The sequence below is a fragment of the Trifolium pratense genome, linkage group LG2, assembly GCF_020283565.1.
Source record: "Trifolium pratense cultivar HEN17-A07 linkage group LG2, ARS_RC_1.1, whole genome shotgun sequence".
NCBI lineage: Eukaryota > Viridiplantae > Streptophyta > Magnoliopsida > Fabales > Fabaceae > Trifolium > Trifolium pratense.
Window position 1 is genome coordinate 39,975,097 of NC_060060.1, and position 15,532 is coordinate 39,990,628.

A 15,532-nucleotide genomic window follows, 5' to 3' on the forward strand; every position below is an offset into this window, starting at 1 on the left:
ATATTTGAGTTTTGTTTCTATTTGTTAAAATATATAACACATATGTTATATAACACATAGAGTAAAATTACAACAAAAAATATATTTCTAAATCAATTATTTAAATAGGAAACAATTTTTTTTTTTTGAGTGGCATAAGAAACAAATTCTAATAATTCTCCATCATTGGTCAGTTTCAGCAAATTGGGCTCCATGGTAACATCGCAGTTTTATTGCAAGTATATGGCTCTTCACTTTCGTAAAAATAGAAGGTGGTTCTTCACCTACATTTTCATTATCTTCTCTCAATTCTTCTCCCATCTTTTTTTCATCTTCATCAATAATATCCTTATTCTTCATTAAGTCTAAAATAAATTTATTGGCTTTCATATGAGCTCTGATCACTTCTTTGTTGTTTTGATCTTTAATCACACAAATTTTATGTTCAAATAACACTGTGTAGTCTTTCTCCAACAATTGAGGAACACTTAATATATTTTGATTTAGTTCAGGAACATATAAAACATTCGAAATTAGTTTTAAACCTGAATTACTTTTAATTGCAATTATTCCGCTGCCTTCTACTGCAATATGTGCTCCATTGAAGGTTATAGCTTTGGAAATAGTACTTTTGTTGATCTTTTTGAAAAGGACTCTATCGTAAGTCATATGATGTGTACAACCACTGTCAATGAGCCAATAATTTGAAGGTTGTTTTGTTTTAAAACTTGACATTGCAAATAGTTGTTCCTTTTGCTTCACCTGTTGATCTTCATTGATTGAGTTTTATGTTTGTATCTTGCAAATATAAATAGAGATATATATAATATGTGGATAAATCTCATTCTAAATCTTTTTATTCATCATTCTATATTTAAAGATACATGTACAACAAAATTATAAATCATATTTTTAAATAAAGGATAAATATATCTTAAAAATATCATATTATGAACATAAATATAAATCCAAATTCATAATCTTGAAATGATATTTAGACATATTATTATCAACAAACACTCAGAATAGCAAAAAAAAATAAAGATTTTGTGTTTCTTACTTTGTAAACTTCCTTAGTGTAAGAAGTTCTCAGAGGGAAGTGATGTCTCTTTTGTATGAAGGTGGATATGAGACAAATTTGCGGTACAATGAAACAATATTTATAGAATTCAAAGGCAATGAAGATAACAAAGAGAAGAGAGTGTAGATTCTTTATGTAAATGAAGACAAAAAGGAGTTTTCTTGGATTAATCATCAATTATGGATGGTGATTCTTTTGAGGTCTTTTAGTTTTAATATTATATATGAATATCAAACATTGTGTTGGATCAAATCGGTTCTCATGGCAAATAGTTTTGCCTTTGTAGTCTAATTGACTGAAGATTAATTTCAAATGGCAAAACTGCATCATGATTATAGACTAATCTAGCGGCCAATTCTAACATGGAAGACTTCATCAAGTCTTCCATGGTGCACAACTTGCTCATATTATTATAACGAATACGAATTTTACATAATAAAATGGTTTTTTTAAAATAAATTATGGATGATCTATATAATATATCAAAATTTTGATGGGTCTCTCCTTTTTTGTCAACTTATTAAATTAGGGGCATATTTTATCTTTTCACCAAATTTTAATAAATAAAATAATATAATAATAATCATTATACTCTATTACATATTACTTTTAAATTTTATTTTTACTATTTATAAGAGACCTATATTTTTACTCATATATTAATAAGGTTTTGTCTATTTTTTTGATAATTTTTACGAGACTTATTATACCCATATATTAATACGATGACCTAAATTTTTTTATTTTAAATAACTGTTATACGTAGGATAAAATGTTGTTGATAAAAATTAAAATTAACTATTATACATGGGGAAACAAGTTGTCGAGACTTATATTTTTACTTATATATTAATAAAGATAGTTTTCTCTATTTTTTTTATAATTTTTACGAGATCTATATTTATACTCATATATTAATATGGTGACCTAATTTATTTTTTTAAATAACTACTACTAGACCCTTACCCGTGCGATGCACGAGTGTTATTTGTTGTTTATAATATAACGTCAACTAAAAAATTTAAATAATTGAAGGAGAAATGACCTATAGTTGAAACTTGAAATAAAAAAAAAAACACCGTGAACAATACTTTTTTTTAGGCAAGGACATACATAGTTCATAAGTTGTTTTTCTGGTACAAACATAGTTCTTCAAGTTCTTTCAACTTTGTAACCAAAAATCAAACAAACAAATCAACTATTAAGCATAAACAATGTCAATTGCTTGGAGAAACACAATTATAATATAAATCCCGTATACATATAGATCAAGTATATCAATCTCTAAATTAAAATCAAAATATATATATATATATATATATATATATATATATATATATAAAAGTATAAATAAATAAATAAAACAATACACTATTTAATATATATTCCCGTAATAGAAACCCAAAATAAATTGTAGCATATATAAAGGCAATTGCATAATAGTAGTATTATATAAGCAATCACACTAAATCTTACTTCCATGATGTTAGCAACATCTACCTGGACAAAAATTAAAATAAAGTATTTGTTAGATCAACCAATGTAAATTAGTATATCTACAAAACAAAAGATTTTATAGATATTCAAAGCATATGAATTAAACATACTGCTGCAAATATGTTGAATGCAAGTAATTAAGGGATGAAACAAAAATAGTTAAAATGATGAACTATTACCTAATATCATGTGCAAACACGTTAAAAAGGAATAAAATGAAAAAATAAGAAGAATGAAGAAGTGAATGTGAATGGAAGATAAAAAAAAAACATAGGTAAAGAAGAAAATCAATTCTTTTCAAATGACTCGGGTGATGGAAAAAATTGAAAAAGAAACAAAGAAATAGAAAAGTATTTACAATGTCCACCGGAAAGATATGAAATTAAATTTGTACAACTTTTCATTGTTTCAAAGAAAACTTTTTATTGGAAACCATTAGATTTCTTGGTAATTAAATTGGGCATATGAAAAGGATAATGGTGTATGAATAGAAATGAAATGAAATGGCATATGAATGCTTGAGATTAATTAAATGTGGCATGTGACAAATCATTAGAAATAATGTGGCATGTGGCTAAATAAATAAAAATTAATTACAAATTTACAATTGTTAATTTTTTTATTATTTATTTTTTAAAGAAAATGATTTAAAAGCTATGATTGGTTAATACAATTAGGGTTAGGATTAATGGTAGGAGAACTATTTAGGATTTATATATATAGATACACACGATAAAATGTTGTTGATAAAAAATTAAATTAACTGTTATACATGGGGGAAACAAGTTGCTGCTAATGAAAAATTTAAATATAAGAACAACTTTTTGCTGATGAAAAATATAAATAACTACCATACACGGGAAACAAGTTGTATATTTCTTAATAAAATTTGTCAACTTTAATATTTAGTAATATTTATAATGTATATAAACACGCGATAAAAAATACGGGATATATATTTATCAACGATGCATAAAATAACTGCAATTATGCATGGTGTAGTAGGAACCCATATTACTACTCCATCCATTTCAAAATGATAGAAAAATAATTTTCAATCATATTATCTCAAGTAATCTTACCTCACTCTTGGTAGATATAATCAGCGCCAGTCCTATGAATTATAGTCTCCAAATTTTAACTCATTACAAATATTCTTTATTGTATTTTAATAAATAAAAATTATAAATTAAGAGCATCTAGATATCGGGTAGAAATAGAGATTCCAACTAAGTTGATATCCCTATTCTTTTTCGTCTTCCACCTATAGCTTATATTATTATTAAAAAAAGAAAAATAAGATAATTACAAAGGGGGACTGTGCCTTACCCCAAGGAAATAAACGTAGAACAATGAAGTACAAACTCTTATTTAATCCTAAAAGACAAAATAGAAGTGCCTAATAACTAAAGGCGAATGAATCGACTGCCAGCACGGAACGACCCACGTACCCACTACTCCTTGCAACAAGCAGCAAGTGATGATGGCTTTTTCAAGCTAAACAGTCTAAAATCATTGAAGATACATATATTGAGATAGATCTGGTAAAGTGAGACCTCTGTAACAATCTCTGACGAATTAAATCTTGTCTGAGCAACTCAGAATCAATTGAATGCCAGATCGAGGGATGGTCGGTCAACGGGGCCGAGCCCCACAAGCATACAAAGACCAAAGACACCAGTGACTACTCCCGTCAACGCGGAGTATCTACGTACCTAACTCTTTCGAGCAAATCAGGGCAATTTGGGTCTTGATGAGTCGAGCTCGTGGGTAGCTACCAACAAAAACAGCGCGCACAGGAGTGAATCGATTGCCAGCACAAAAGCGATCCAATAAATTATTATGAACGTTAATTAATAATTTTTTTTACATTTATGTTTTCTAGGACACTCAGAATTTGCTATATTAAACTGAGAAATATCACCCTAAGAAGTTCAATATTATTCCCAGGGACGGATCCAGGAATCTATAAAACGGGGGTCGAAATAACTAAATAATAAATATTAAATAAATAATAATTATAATAGTATTTAAATATACTCAATAAAAAATAAAAAATACATCACATTGTTTATCTAAATTGTACATAATATTGCTCTATATCATAAAATTCGTCAAAAACTGAATTTGTATTAAATTTTTTAGCAATTCTTTTCTCGGTGTAAGTAATCACATAATTAGTTTGAAATTCATTTTCTATCTTGTTTCTCAACCTATTTTTCACAATCTTCATAGCAGAAAATAATCTCTCACTTGTAGCAAACAATCCGAACAAACTTAATTGAATTTGGACTTTAGTAGTGTATAATATATATTATCAAAATATTTTAAAGTAAATTGTTACAATTACTATGTTGTGGGTACATGTTTTGCACCAAACGGTAGTTACTAATCTTTAAACACATCTCTCAAATATCAATTTATGTGTACATATGTATCAAGAACAAGTATATGAAAAAAAAATACGACAAGAGGGGGGGCCTCAGCCCCTACTTGCCCCCTTATGTCCGTCCCTGATTATTCATATATGAACAAGTTGCCATTTACAAATAGAGTTAAATATATTTTTGGTCACTACAAAATTACTAAATTTTATTTTTGGCCCCTATAAAAAAGAGTGACATCTTTTGTTCCTAAAAAAATTGCATGCAAGTAGTTTTAGTCTCCATGAATATTATTATGATTTTTAATACCATTAACGAGACGACTCGAACGACAAAAAATAAAACGCAAGGCAAATACAATACTGTTAAACTAATGCGTAATTTTGAATCATTATATAACAGACATGTTTAGAACATTCTAAAAAGTTCCTAAAAAGAAAAAACTCAAAATTTGATTTCTAAGTCGAAATTTTTTATTGTTCTTTTTCCATGTGGGATACCAACCCGTTAATTTGTTTAGCGGCAACATGACGTGCTTTTTTAAGGCACCGACTGTTTGGGTGCTCTCGTTGTAATTAGACTTTTGTATAACCTCTTCATTGGCACACCTTGCCTAATGAGGAGTATCTTTTATTTTAATATATGTGATTGTTGTTATTTTTGTCCTTATCTTTTGTAATTTAAAAAATTCATAATTAATTCTTCTCATTTTAAAAAATTCTTAAGTTTATTATAAATTTTACAATTACAATTATCATACACCCGATAACAATCTTACATGACAAATAATTTAACATCGAAACTAATTTCGCACTATACAATATTCGCCATGCAATAAAAAAAAAATCAGCAGCGTCGCAACCGGTACATTAGAACGGATATGATACTAGTTTATAAACTAAAAGCTACCTCTTAGAATCTCAACGGTTTTAAATAGATTTGATATAAATCTAAATCCATAATCTAAAAAAATAGTTTGACATTGTTTTTATTTAATACTCTTTTTGAATAAATATTTTGTTTGCATCCAATGTCCTTTTTTCACGAATTGTGCATCCAATTTTGTTTGTAATTCTTATCAAAATATTTCTTGATGAAGCTACATCTAAATTTTCCTTGAATTTCTTCATCATTGGTCAGCTTCAGCAAATTGGGCTCCATGGTAACATCGCATTTTTATAGCAGTTATATGGCTCTTTACTTTCGTAAAAATAGAAGGTGGTTCTTCACCTACATTCTCATTTCTGCCCTTAACATGAAAATTCTTCATTAATACACATGCATTGCCAAGATCTTCTCTCAATTCCTGTTCTATCTTTTTTTCATCTTCATCGGTAAAATGCTTATTCTTCATTAAATCTAAAACAAATTTCCTGGCTTTCATATGAGCTCTGAGCACTTCTTTGTTATTTTGATCTTTAATCACACAAATTTTACGTTTAAATAACACTTTGTAGTCTTTCTCCAACAACCGAGGAACACTTAAAAGATTTTGATTTAGTTCGGGAACATATAAAACATTTGAAATTAGTTTCAAACCTGAATGACTTTTAATTGCAATTATTCCAATGCCTTCTACTGCAATGTGTTCTCCATTGGCGGTTCTAACTTTGGAAATAATACTTTTGTCGAGCTTTCTAAAAAGGTCCCTATCGTAAGTCATATGATATGTGCAACCACTGTCAATGAGCCAATATTTTGAAGGTTGTTTTGTTTTAAAACTTGACATATTGCAAATAGTTGTTCCTTTTGCTTTTCACCTGTTGATCCTCAATGATGGGGTTTTATGTTTGTATCTTGCAAATATAAAGGATAAATCATAATTATAAACACAAATATAAATTATGAATCATAATTAAATCTTTTATAGATTTAAATATATATCCAAATTCATAATATTGAAATGATATTTTGGCATTATTCTCAACAAACATTTAAAGTAGTAAAAATTAAAGAAGATGTTGTGTTTCTTACTTGTAAATTCCTTAGTTGAAATTTCCTTGTGTGAGAAGTTATCTGAGGGAAGTCATGTCTATTTTGTATGAAGGTGGATGTGAGACAAATTTGTTGTACAATGAACTAATATTTATAGCATTCAAAGACAATGAAGATAACAAAGAGAAAAGAGTGAATATTCTTTATGGAAATGAAGACAAAAAATAGTTTTCTTGGATTAATCATCATTTATGGATGGTGATTTTATTGAGGCCTTTTAGTTTTAGTTTTAACATTATCTATGAAGGACAAACATAGTGTTGGATCAAATCGGTTCAAGTGTTTGAAAGTTAGCTCGTGTCGTTTACATGATTATTATTTTTTTAATATTATTTATTTGTTTATTTTAAAATATTATTTGAGTAATTTGATTTAAAATTTTACGATAAAATTGAGATAGTTTTTACTTGAAAAATATTTAAGGATGTTACAGGGTAGAGCGATATGGAGAGTATTTCTTCACTTTCAGTTCTACACTATTAGGAGATTATTTCTCTAGTCATCATCCTTTTTTTTTTTGTTGGAATCTCATCTTTATCCCTGTGTACTTAAAAAATTTGACCTCCTAAAAAGTGTAAAAAATTTCTTATTAATTTTAATAAAAATTAAAAAATATAATATATAAAATTTATAAAAAAAAATTAGTAAGATTACCAAAAGACTTTTTTTTAGAGGTTCATATTAGACTGACCTCACAAAAATATATTATACTAGGTTTACTTTATATTTTTTGAATGTGAATGACAAAAAATAATTAAATAATAAAAGTATTGTTTTGAGAGAAAAATAGATACTAATATATAATTAATCATACAAACACACACAAAATATTTAAATAATAATAATAATTAAATAAATACTATTTACTTTTCTCATTTTCTATTGCTACCTAAGCTATGGATTAGCCCATGTGATGAGAAGTTTGTATCTTTGACAGATTTTTTAATGAATCTGTTAAAAAACCTCTTTCAAATTAATCCATGCATATGCCTAAATTAAAGAGTAAACACTTCCGGTATTAAAACAATATAGTACTAGTAATATACCAAATCCAATACTATAATGGAAAATTATCCAACAAATAATGAAGGACACACGTAAAGAGCATTTCCTGAAAAATAGCCTCTCATATCTAACTCCAAAATTTCGGCGCAATTTTTCCTTTGCTTTCAAACATTTTTTTGTTCTAAATTCAATCATTTTTCTTTTACAAGTAATCATTTTTTTTGTTCTAATTGAGAATGTAACTAACGTAAACTGTTCAATTGGACCAATAATTCATATTCTTAGAGCTATAAATACCATCACAACTCCTATCTCACTACCTTCTTCACCACTTCTACCACTCCATCTTTCCAACTTCTTAATTTCTCTAATCACCACATACATTATATATATATTCATCATCATTAACATTTCACCCAAAATGTTGAAGAATAATTCTATTCCTTTTCTCTTCCTTGTCATCACATTATTTTGTTGCTTGAATTCCTCAACGGCGGCGTCATCATCAACATACAATGTAATCAAATTTGGAGCCAAACCGGACGGAAAAACTGATTCCACAAAGGCATTCCTCAATGCTTGGACTAAAGCATGTTCCTCCCCATATCCGGCAACAATTTACGTTCCACAAGGGAAATTTTTACTTGGGACAGCAACATTTAGTGGAAAATGTACCAACAAAGCTATTTCAATAACTATTGACGGTACTTTGGTGGCTTCATCTGATTACCGGGTTTTTGGAAAATCCGGTAATTGGTTGACGTTTCAGCACGTTGATGGGGTTTCAATCCGCGGTGGCGTGCTTGATGGCCAAGGGACTGCCTTGTGGGATTGCAAAAATTCAGGCAAAAGTAATTGTCCAACTGGTGCCACGGTAATGTTTATCATGCATTTGCATTGCACAAGATTTTCATTTTCCACCTTAATTGCCTGCTTTTATTAATTTTTAATTTAATAATCAAGTTGAAGTTAACGTGATCAGTTACATTTAGAATATATTTATATAGTGGAGGTAGGGAATGGTATAATGGAGCGGTTAATTATTTGAAATTTTTTAGTGGGGTTAGGAAATGATACACAACTACATTGCTCTTTACTTTGTGTGGTACACAAAAGATAACTATTTCAAAAAATTTGGTTTATATAAAAGAAATTAAGAAGTGATGAGGGTGGTTAATTTTTATTTTGTGGTGGTTTGCAGACACTGGAATTTAGCAACTCCAAAAATATTATGATTAGTGGTTTGACATCAATGAATAGTCAAATGTTCCACATAGCTTTCAATGGATGCGAAAACGTAAAAACCGATGGTGTAAAAATCACAGCGGCTGGAAACAGTCCTAACACCGATGGTATCCATGTCCAAAAGTCCTCCCATGTCACCATCGTCAACTCCAAAATTCGAACCGGTGATGATTGTATCTCCATTGGCCCTGGTACGAGTAATTTGTGGATTGAAAACATTGCATGTGGACCGGGACATGGAATAAGGTTCTCTTTAATTAATTACTATTTTTATTTCTTTTTAATTGTCATTTTAAGAAAATGTTTATTTATTTAACAATTGTTTTGTCTTAATGGTTTTTTGGATATTGATTGCAGCATTGGAAGCTTAGGATGGGAATTAAACGAACCAGGTGTACAAAATGTGACAGTTAAAACGGTTACATTCACAGGGACTCAAAATGGTGTTAGAATAAAATCATGGGGTAGACCTAGCAATGGATTTGTTAGGAATATTTTTTTCCAAGATGCAATTATGGTTAATGTCCAAAACCCAATTGTGATTGACCAGAATTACTGCCCGGACAACAAGGGCTGCCCCGGTCAGGTTAGTTTGATTTTTTTTACATCTCTTATTGGGCCTAATGGGCCTCATATTAGTATATTTTTAGAATGAAAATAAGCTGATTTTTTTTCCTTGTTCAAATTATGATGTTAGGCATCTGGAATTAAAATCAGAGATGTAACATACCAAAACATTCATGGAACATCTGCAACTCAAGTAGCTGTGAAATTTGATTGTAGTTCAAAGTATCCATGCAATGGGATAAAGTTGAAGGATGTAAAGCTTACTTACAAAAATCAAGTAGCGGTAGCGTCGTGTAGCCATGCCGGTGGAGCTGCGTTGGGTACAGTTCAACCAGAGAGTTGCTTATAGATTAAATTTGCTAGCTAAATTCACCCAAAATAATGATTAAGATTCTTGCTATATAGTCAATTAATTTATACAATGTATCACTATGTTGTAGTTTTTAGTTCATTGCTTGACCTGAGGTGTTTGCGGCCTAACCATTTGGGCCACAGGGATGCCTGGTCTTGCAATTGTTATGGACTGGACTATATAGAAAATACAATTTTTTATTACACAGTTGTATTTCTACTAATCAATTTTACATGCGTATATTTGTAATAGAGAAAATTAAGGGTATATGAGTTATATAATATTGGAATTTTTATATATAGTCTTTTTTTTCGTAAATCGAGTATTCTCTATGCGCAGATATTAATTCTTCGAATCTTCTGAGAACCAAAAGTATTCAGGCCTAACTGAACCCCCATGTTATTCTATTCTTATGAATTCCAATTGAACGAAAGACAAGAATAACACTAACTCAATCTCATGTTTTCCGTTAAAAGCTGGATATATATTTTATTAAACGGATCACTTTGCCCGACGTGTTGCCTCCCTCGTCAAAACACTCACCCCCTCAGCCACTCGTATAAATCGAAAAGATGCAAATGGATCTCTTTCTTTGAGCCTCAACATATATCCCCTTGGTCAATTAGAATTGTTTCCTAAATCAAAGAGACTTCTCGAGAATATGCGCGCTCACATAAATTGTGGGCATATGCCCTATGCGCGCTCACATAAATTGTGGGCATATTAAACCCGATCGCCTCATTAATTGCTAAACATTATCTGTCAATTATCTACCTTTTATTAAAACTAGCAGGTTGGACATTATCAAAAAAAAAAAAAACTAGCAGGTTGGAAAATTTGAACATAAAATATCTTTTTTGCAACACTAGGTTCAAGCAAAGAATGAAATTGAAAAATTTATCTTATTGAAGAGATTGGATTAAAAGATCAAGCTTTATTTCTCAAAGAAATAGAGATTATATTTATGAGAAATCTTTTCGGAGTGTACATAATAAAATATTGAGATTGTTAAAGAGACTTTTTAAGATTCAATGTCTTTTATATATTATGGATTGAACACTTGAAAATAACATCAGTTGGCTTGGTGGTGAATGTTTAGATTTTGGAGAGTGTTCCTCTTATGGTCTGAGATTCGTATCTTTTATCAGTGTCACTTTTTATGTTAGACAAGTTCATACAGAGCAAAACGCCGGCTTTAAATGAACCCCTTAGTGGGATTGATATTCCTCATATTAGTCGGTTGAATAAAAAAAATTGAATCACTTAAGAATTAACTTCAAACCTTTATAGTAACCACATGATTCACTAAATGTAGTGAAATTGGGTCAAAAGGAAAAGGTGTAAATGTTATGTTGTCTCAAAATATGATCATTATTTAGTAATATGAGAAACAAACTAAGTGATTAAACTTGAGCTATTAATAATTTTCAATTAAAGATAACTTATTTTGGAGAAAGAAGTCAAACCCTAACTCAAATAATTTTTTAACTAAATTTTACTTAGAGACTCAGCCTCAGATTATCAGACTCTCTTTGCTTGCAATTTGCAAATAGTAAGATTAAGAAAGAAAAACATAACATAACATAATGAACTCAAAATCTACCATGGGCCAACATTGGATCGTATGGGATCCTTGGGGGACAAGATATATAGATGATGTACTATAAAGCCAAATTCATGGCCTATCATTGTTTGAGGATATGTTGAGTCATTTCAGTACAGTTTCTCCTTTAGTGACAAAAACACGATAATCTTGTTGGACATGCTTTGTTTATCTATGAATAGGGCAACATGTCAATAAGGGTCGATAGGGACCCAAATTTGTAGTGAGGATATCACTTTGTATTACTTTATAAACCGACCCAAATTTTGTCTCTTTTAACGTGTGCAGAAATATATTAGCCTTGAGCATTTGAGATGTCCCTTGTGCTTTAGTTATCACAAAACACTTCATTGCGTTAGTGAGTTAATTCTTTTAATATTGGGAATCATTCTTGTTAAGAATTTCCGCATCGAATATGAGTTGGTTTGAAACATGAATTATAAGCAGAGGTAGTCCTTACGACTTACCTTATAAGTTAGTTTTATAAGGTGATGATTGCTCATATTTATAAAGATATATACAAGTCATCTCGATGTAGAAAATTCTTAACAATTCTAAAATAATCTATAATTCACTTTGTTTCAACAAGTAAAAGATTCTATAGAAGAGAGGACAAGAGGGACCGGACCTCCTTAAAGCAGTAGGAGGTCTAACAATAATTTTTTTTGAAACAAAGGACAGGAAATTAAAGCAATAGAAATTTCTAAAAAGTCAAATACATCATTATGCCATTATATCAAATCCAAAGAATGCCTTGCAATTGCAACATCTCTTTTCTTTTTTCTCTTTATAAAGAAAAATTTAAAATGAGACTGGGATAATGTTTTAGTTTAATTGTTTAAAGTAGAATAGATCTTACATTTAGTTCTCTTTAAAAATATTAGCAGAACTCAAGTCCAAAATCTTCAAGTCAGCTTTCTATCTCACGACGTCTAGCTCTTTTCTGCAATATAATTTCATATATTAAAAATTTTATCTAATTTTATATACTCTTCGTCCCAAAATATAATGGAAAATTAGTCTAAGAAAGTTGATATATTTAGTACAAATTTTTAACCAAATAAATCAATTTTCTTTTTTCTATTGCTGTAATTATTTATTACTCTATTTTTAGTTTTATTTTTTTTAATGTATATAACTTTTCAATATCATTAATAAAAATGTATATAACTTTTCAATATCATTAATATAAATTCTGTAAAATAACTTATAATGGTTTTTCTTTATACAAAGTTAATTACAGTATATTTTTTTATTTGCGCTTCATGTGTCGAAATGACTTATATTTTAAAACAATGATAGTATAATAATAGTAGTAAAAGTAATAATTTGAATTCAAAGTATATAATGGAGGAAAAAAGTCTTCTATAAAAAAAAATATGGAGGAAAAATGTCCTGGTCATGACTCATAAGTCAGTGGTACTCCAAATAGTCTAACTCACTAAATGAATTTAAAATTCCTTATCTCATGCAATTGGTGTGAATAATTCATGTTGGCGGGTAATTATTTTCAAAGATTTGAATTCATAAAAGTAGAGTTAATAACCACTTAAAATTTTCTTTTAATCATCCAGATCTACGTCGTATATCAACAGATTATGGTTTGGTGCTCACGTTTTTTGTCGTCTGGGTGGAAGCTGGCGGTAGGGCTTGCTTAACTGTATATATGGAATCGGGATGCCGGCCATGTTTCTCGAGGGAGGCCGCCTTCTCTCAGGCCAGCAGTCTTCTACTTCTAGTCAACTGCTCTATGACGAGCTTCCCTATATCCCGAGGTTTGCTCGCTCGTCTGCGCTCCGAATAGTTTATTCCGTTTTGTTGATACATAAATTTTGTTTCCCTCTTCTCTATATGCAATTACTTGGCATAACATAACTCAACTAAGCTTGCATCTTACTGTACGGTTTTCTAGAACATATGTCTCTTAGATAGAGAGTTTCAAACCAAATGTGCAATTCCCCTCCCCCGACAATCCGTGGCACCGGTGGCAAGTACTCTATGGTTCGTGGCTCTCGTTTTTATTGTATATAATCCTACAAGGAGGGAACATCAAATATATCACATCCATAAAAAGATTAAAATGAATTTTTTAATTGATAATCTAAAGGTCCAAAATCAAAGTGAATGGAAAATCCACTCTCAGAGAAGTGACTTTACCACAAAAAATAAAATGTAGAGAAGTGACGTGTGATTAAAAATGTTGGAAATCAAGCCACTAGATTTGGTCTAGTGGTGAGGGACTTTGATAATATGCATGAGTTTTTGGGTTCGATTCTCTGTTATGTTGTAAATAAATAAAAAATTGTTGGAAATCTTTTTCTTTTTTTGAAAAGTATATAGGAAAATCTTATGGTATCATAAATTTACTAAAATATTATACATAATTAGTGTCGGTTAATAAAGAATAAAAACATTTCTTAATGACATATACTTAGTGCATAATGGAAAATGGACCCAACAATATTTCATCAAACACCAAGTCACTCACGCCAAATGATTTGAACAATTGGTCATAATTAGTGAAATGTTATCAACACGCCAGTTATTACTATACACCCCCACCCTGTTTCTTGCCAAGTAGTGCACACTTATAGGAAATTAATTTTTAAAACATTAATTACTGGTATGAGAAAGTGGATTCACCTCATCCAAATTGTGTGATTAACTTTTTTTTTTACTAATGTTTTTAATTGTGTGATTAACTTTAGAGTATAAAATGAGTAATATCAACTATTAATTAATAAATGAAAGATATTGGTCAGAATTTTCTACTATAAACAAAATTTACATACGAGTTTACTCGTTCTCGTAATAATCTAAAATAATAAACTCATAAAAGTAAGAGTTACTATTACCTTGAGAGTTTAACAACTTAGTCCCTAATGTGGGTAAACAAAGAAGAAGGAAATTGTCAATAAAGTCATTCTAATAAAAAAAAATGGTTTAATTGTGCTTTTGATTTCCCTATTTCTATTATTTTGCATATTTAATCCCCTATTTTAAAATATATTTAATTGTATTTTTGGTCCTCATATTTTTACCATTTTGCAGAATTATCATATTTTAAAGAGTTTTTCTATCATTATCATGTGCAAATTTGCACATGTTAAGAAGTTTAAAATAGTAAGTTTATATTGTAACTTGTGCATTTTGTATTAAATATATAATTTTTTAATAAATAATTATTATTTTCAATAAAAAGTTACTATTTTTAGTTGCTTTAACATGTGTAATATTGCACATGTTAGACAAATCCATATTTTAATTATAAAAAAGTAAAGAAAAATTGATCAATGGTTAAGAAGTACAAATTGAAGAAAATTGAGAAAAAAAAAACTTGAGAAGATCCTTTCTCTTGAATTTAGTATTCAATTCAATTGAATCGTGTTTCCATGTTTGAAATCTTTTTGAGGGTTGCTTTGCTTTTGTCAAATCTCAATTATCAATTATCAATTATCAATTATCAATCAAATCAACCAACCGAAAGAGAGTGGTAGTTTTTTCCTCTAACGGTCGATGGACATGCACTGCACTTGCCTATAAAAATTGTTTGCATTTTGCTTTGACCATCACGTTATACTAGACGGCTGGTCTGTTATTGGTTTAATCTTTGAGAAAAGAAAACTTAGATATCATTGACATTGCCCAACCAAACTCACCTGCCTTGAATTCTTTTTCATGGCCTGCAATCATTCTATACTTTCAATTGCACTCTTCAACAGACATTGTGGTACATTGGCTGCTTGAAAGTTGAAAGCAATATGCATGTAAGGTATAGGAAAAAATAGCGGAAAGTTGACAAGATAATTTGAATAAATTTATGG

At 29.5% G+C, this 15,532-nt stretch overlaps 1 protein-coding gene across 1 annotated transcript; it reads left to right on the forward strand.

The window, feature by feature from the left end:
- Positions 1-8,265: 8,265 nt before the first annotated feature.
- Positions 8,266-10,402, forward strand: LOC123909436 (polygalacturonase-like). The gene is made up of 4 exons (XM_045960277.1): positions 8,266-8,815; positions 9,143-9,432; positions 9,544-9,772; positions 9,884-10,402. The coding sequence occupies exons 1-4, from the start codon at positions 8,363-8,365 to the stop codon at positions 10,100-10,102; spliced, it is 1,191 nt and encodes a 396-aa protein (XP_045816233.1). The 5' UTR covers positions 8,266-8,362; the 3' UTR covers positions 10,103-10,402.
- The last annotated feature ends 5,130 nt before the right edge of the window (positions 10,403-15,532 follow it).

Bases quoted from the DNA above. Each gene is read 5' to 3' on its own strand.
- LOC123909436 (XM_045960277.1), top strand. From the start codon at position 8,363: ATGTTGAAGAATAATTCTATTCCTTTTCTCTTCCTTGTCATCACATTA. The intron at 8,816-9,142 runs GTAATGTTTATC...GGTGGTTTGCAG, and splicing joins ATTGTCCAACTGGTGCCACG to ACACTGGAATTTAGCAACTC. The intron at 9,433-9,543 runs GTTCTCTTTAAT...TATTGATTGCAG, and splicing joins GGACCGGGACATGGAATAAG to CATTGGAAGCTTAGGATGGG.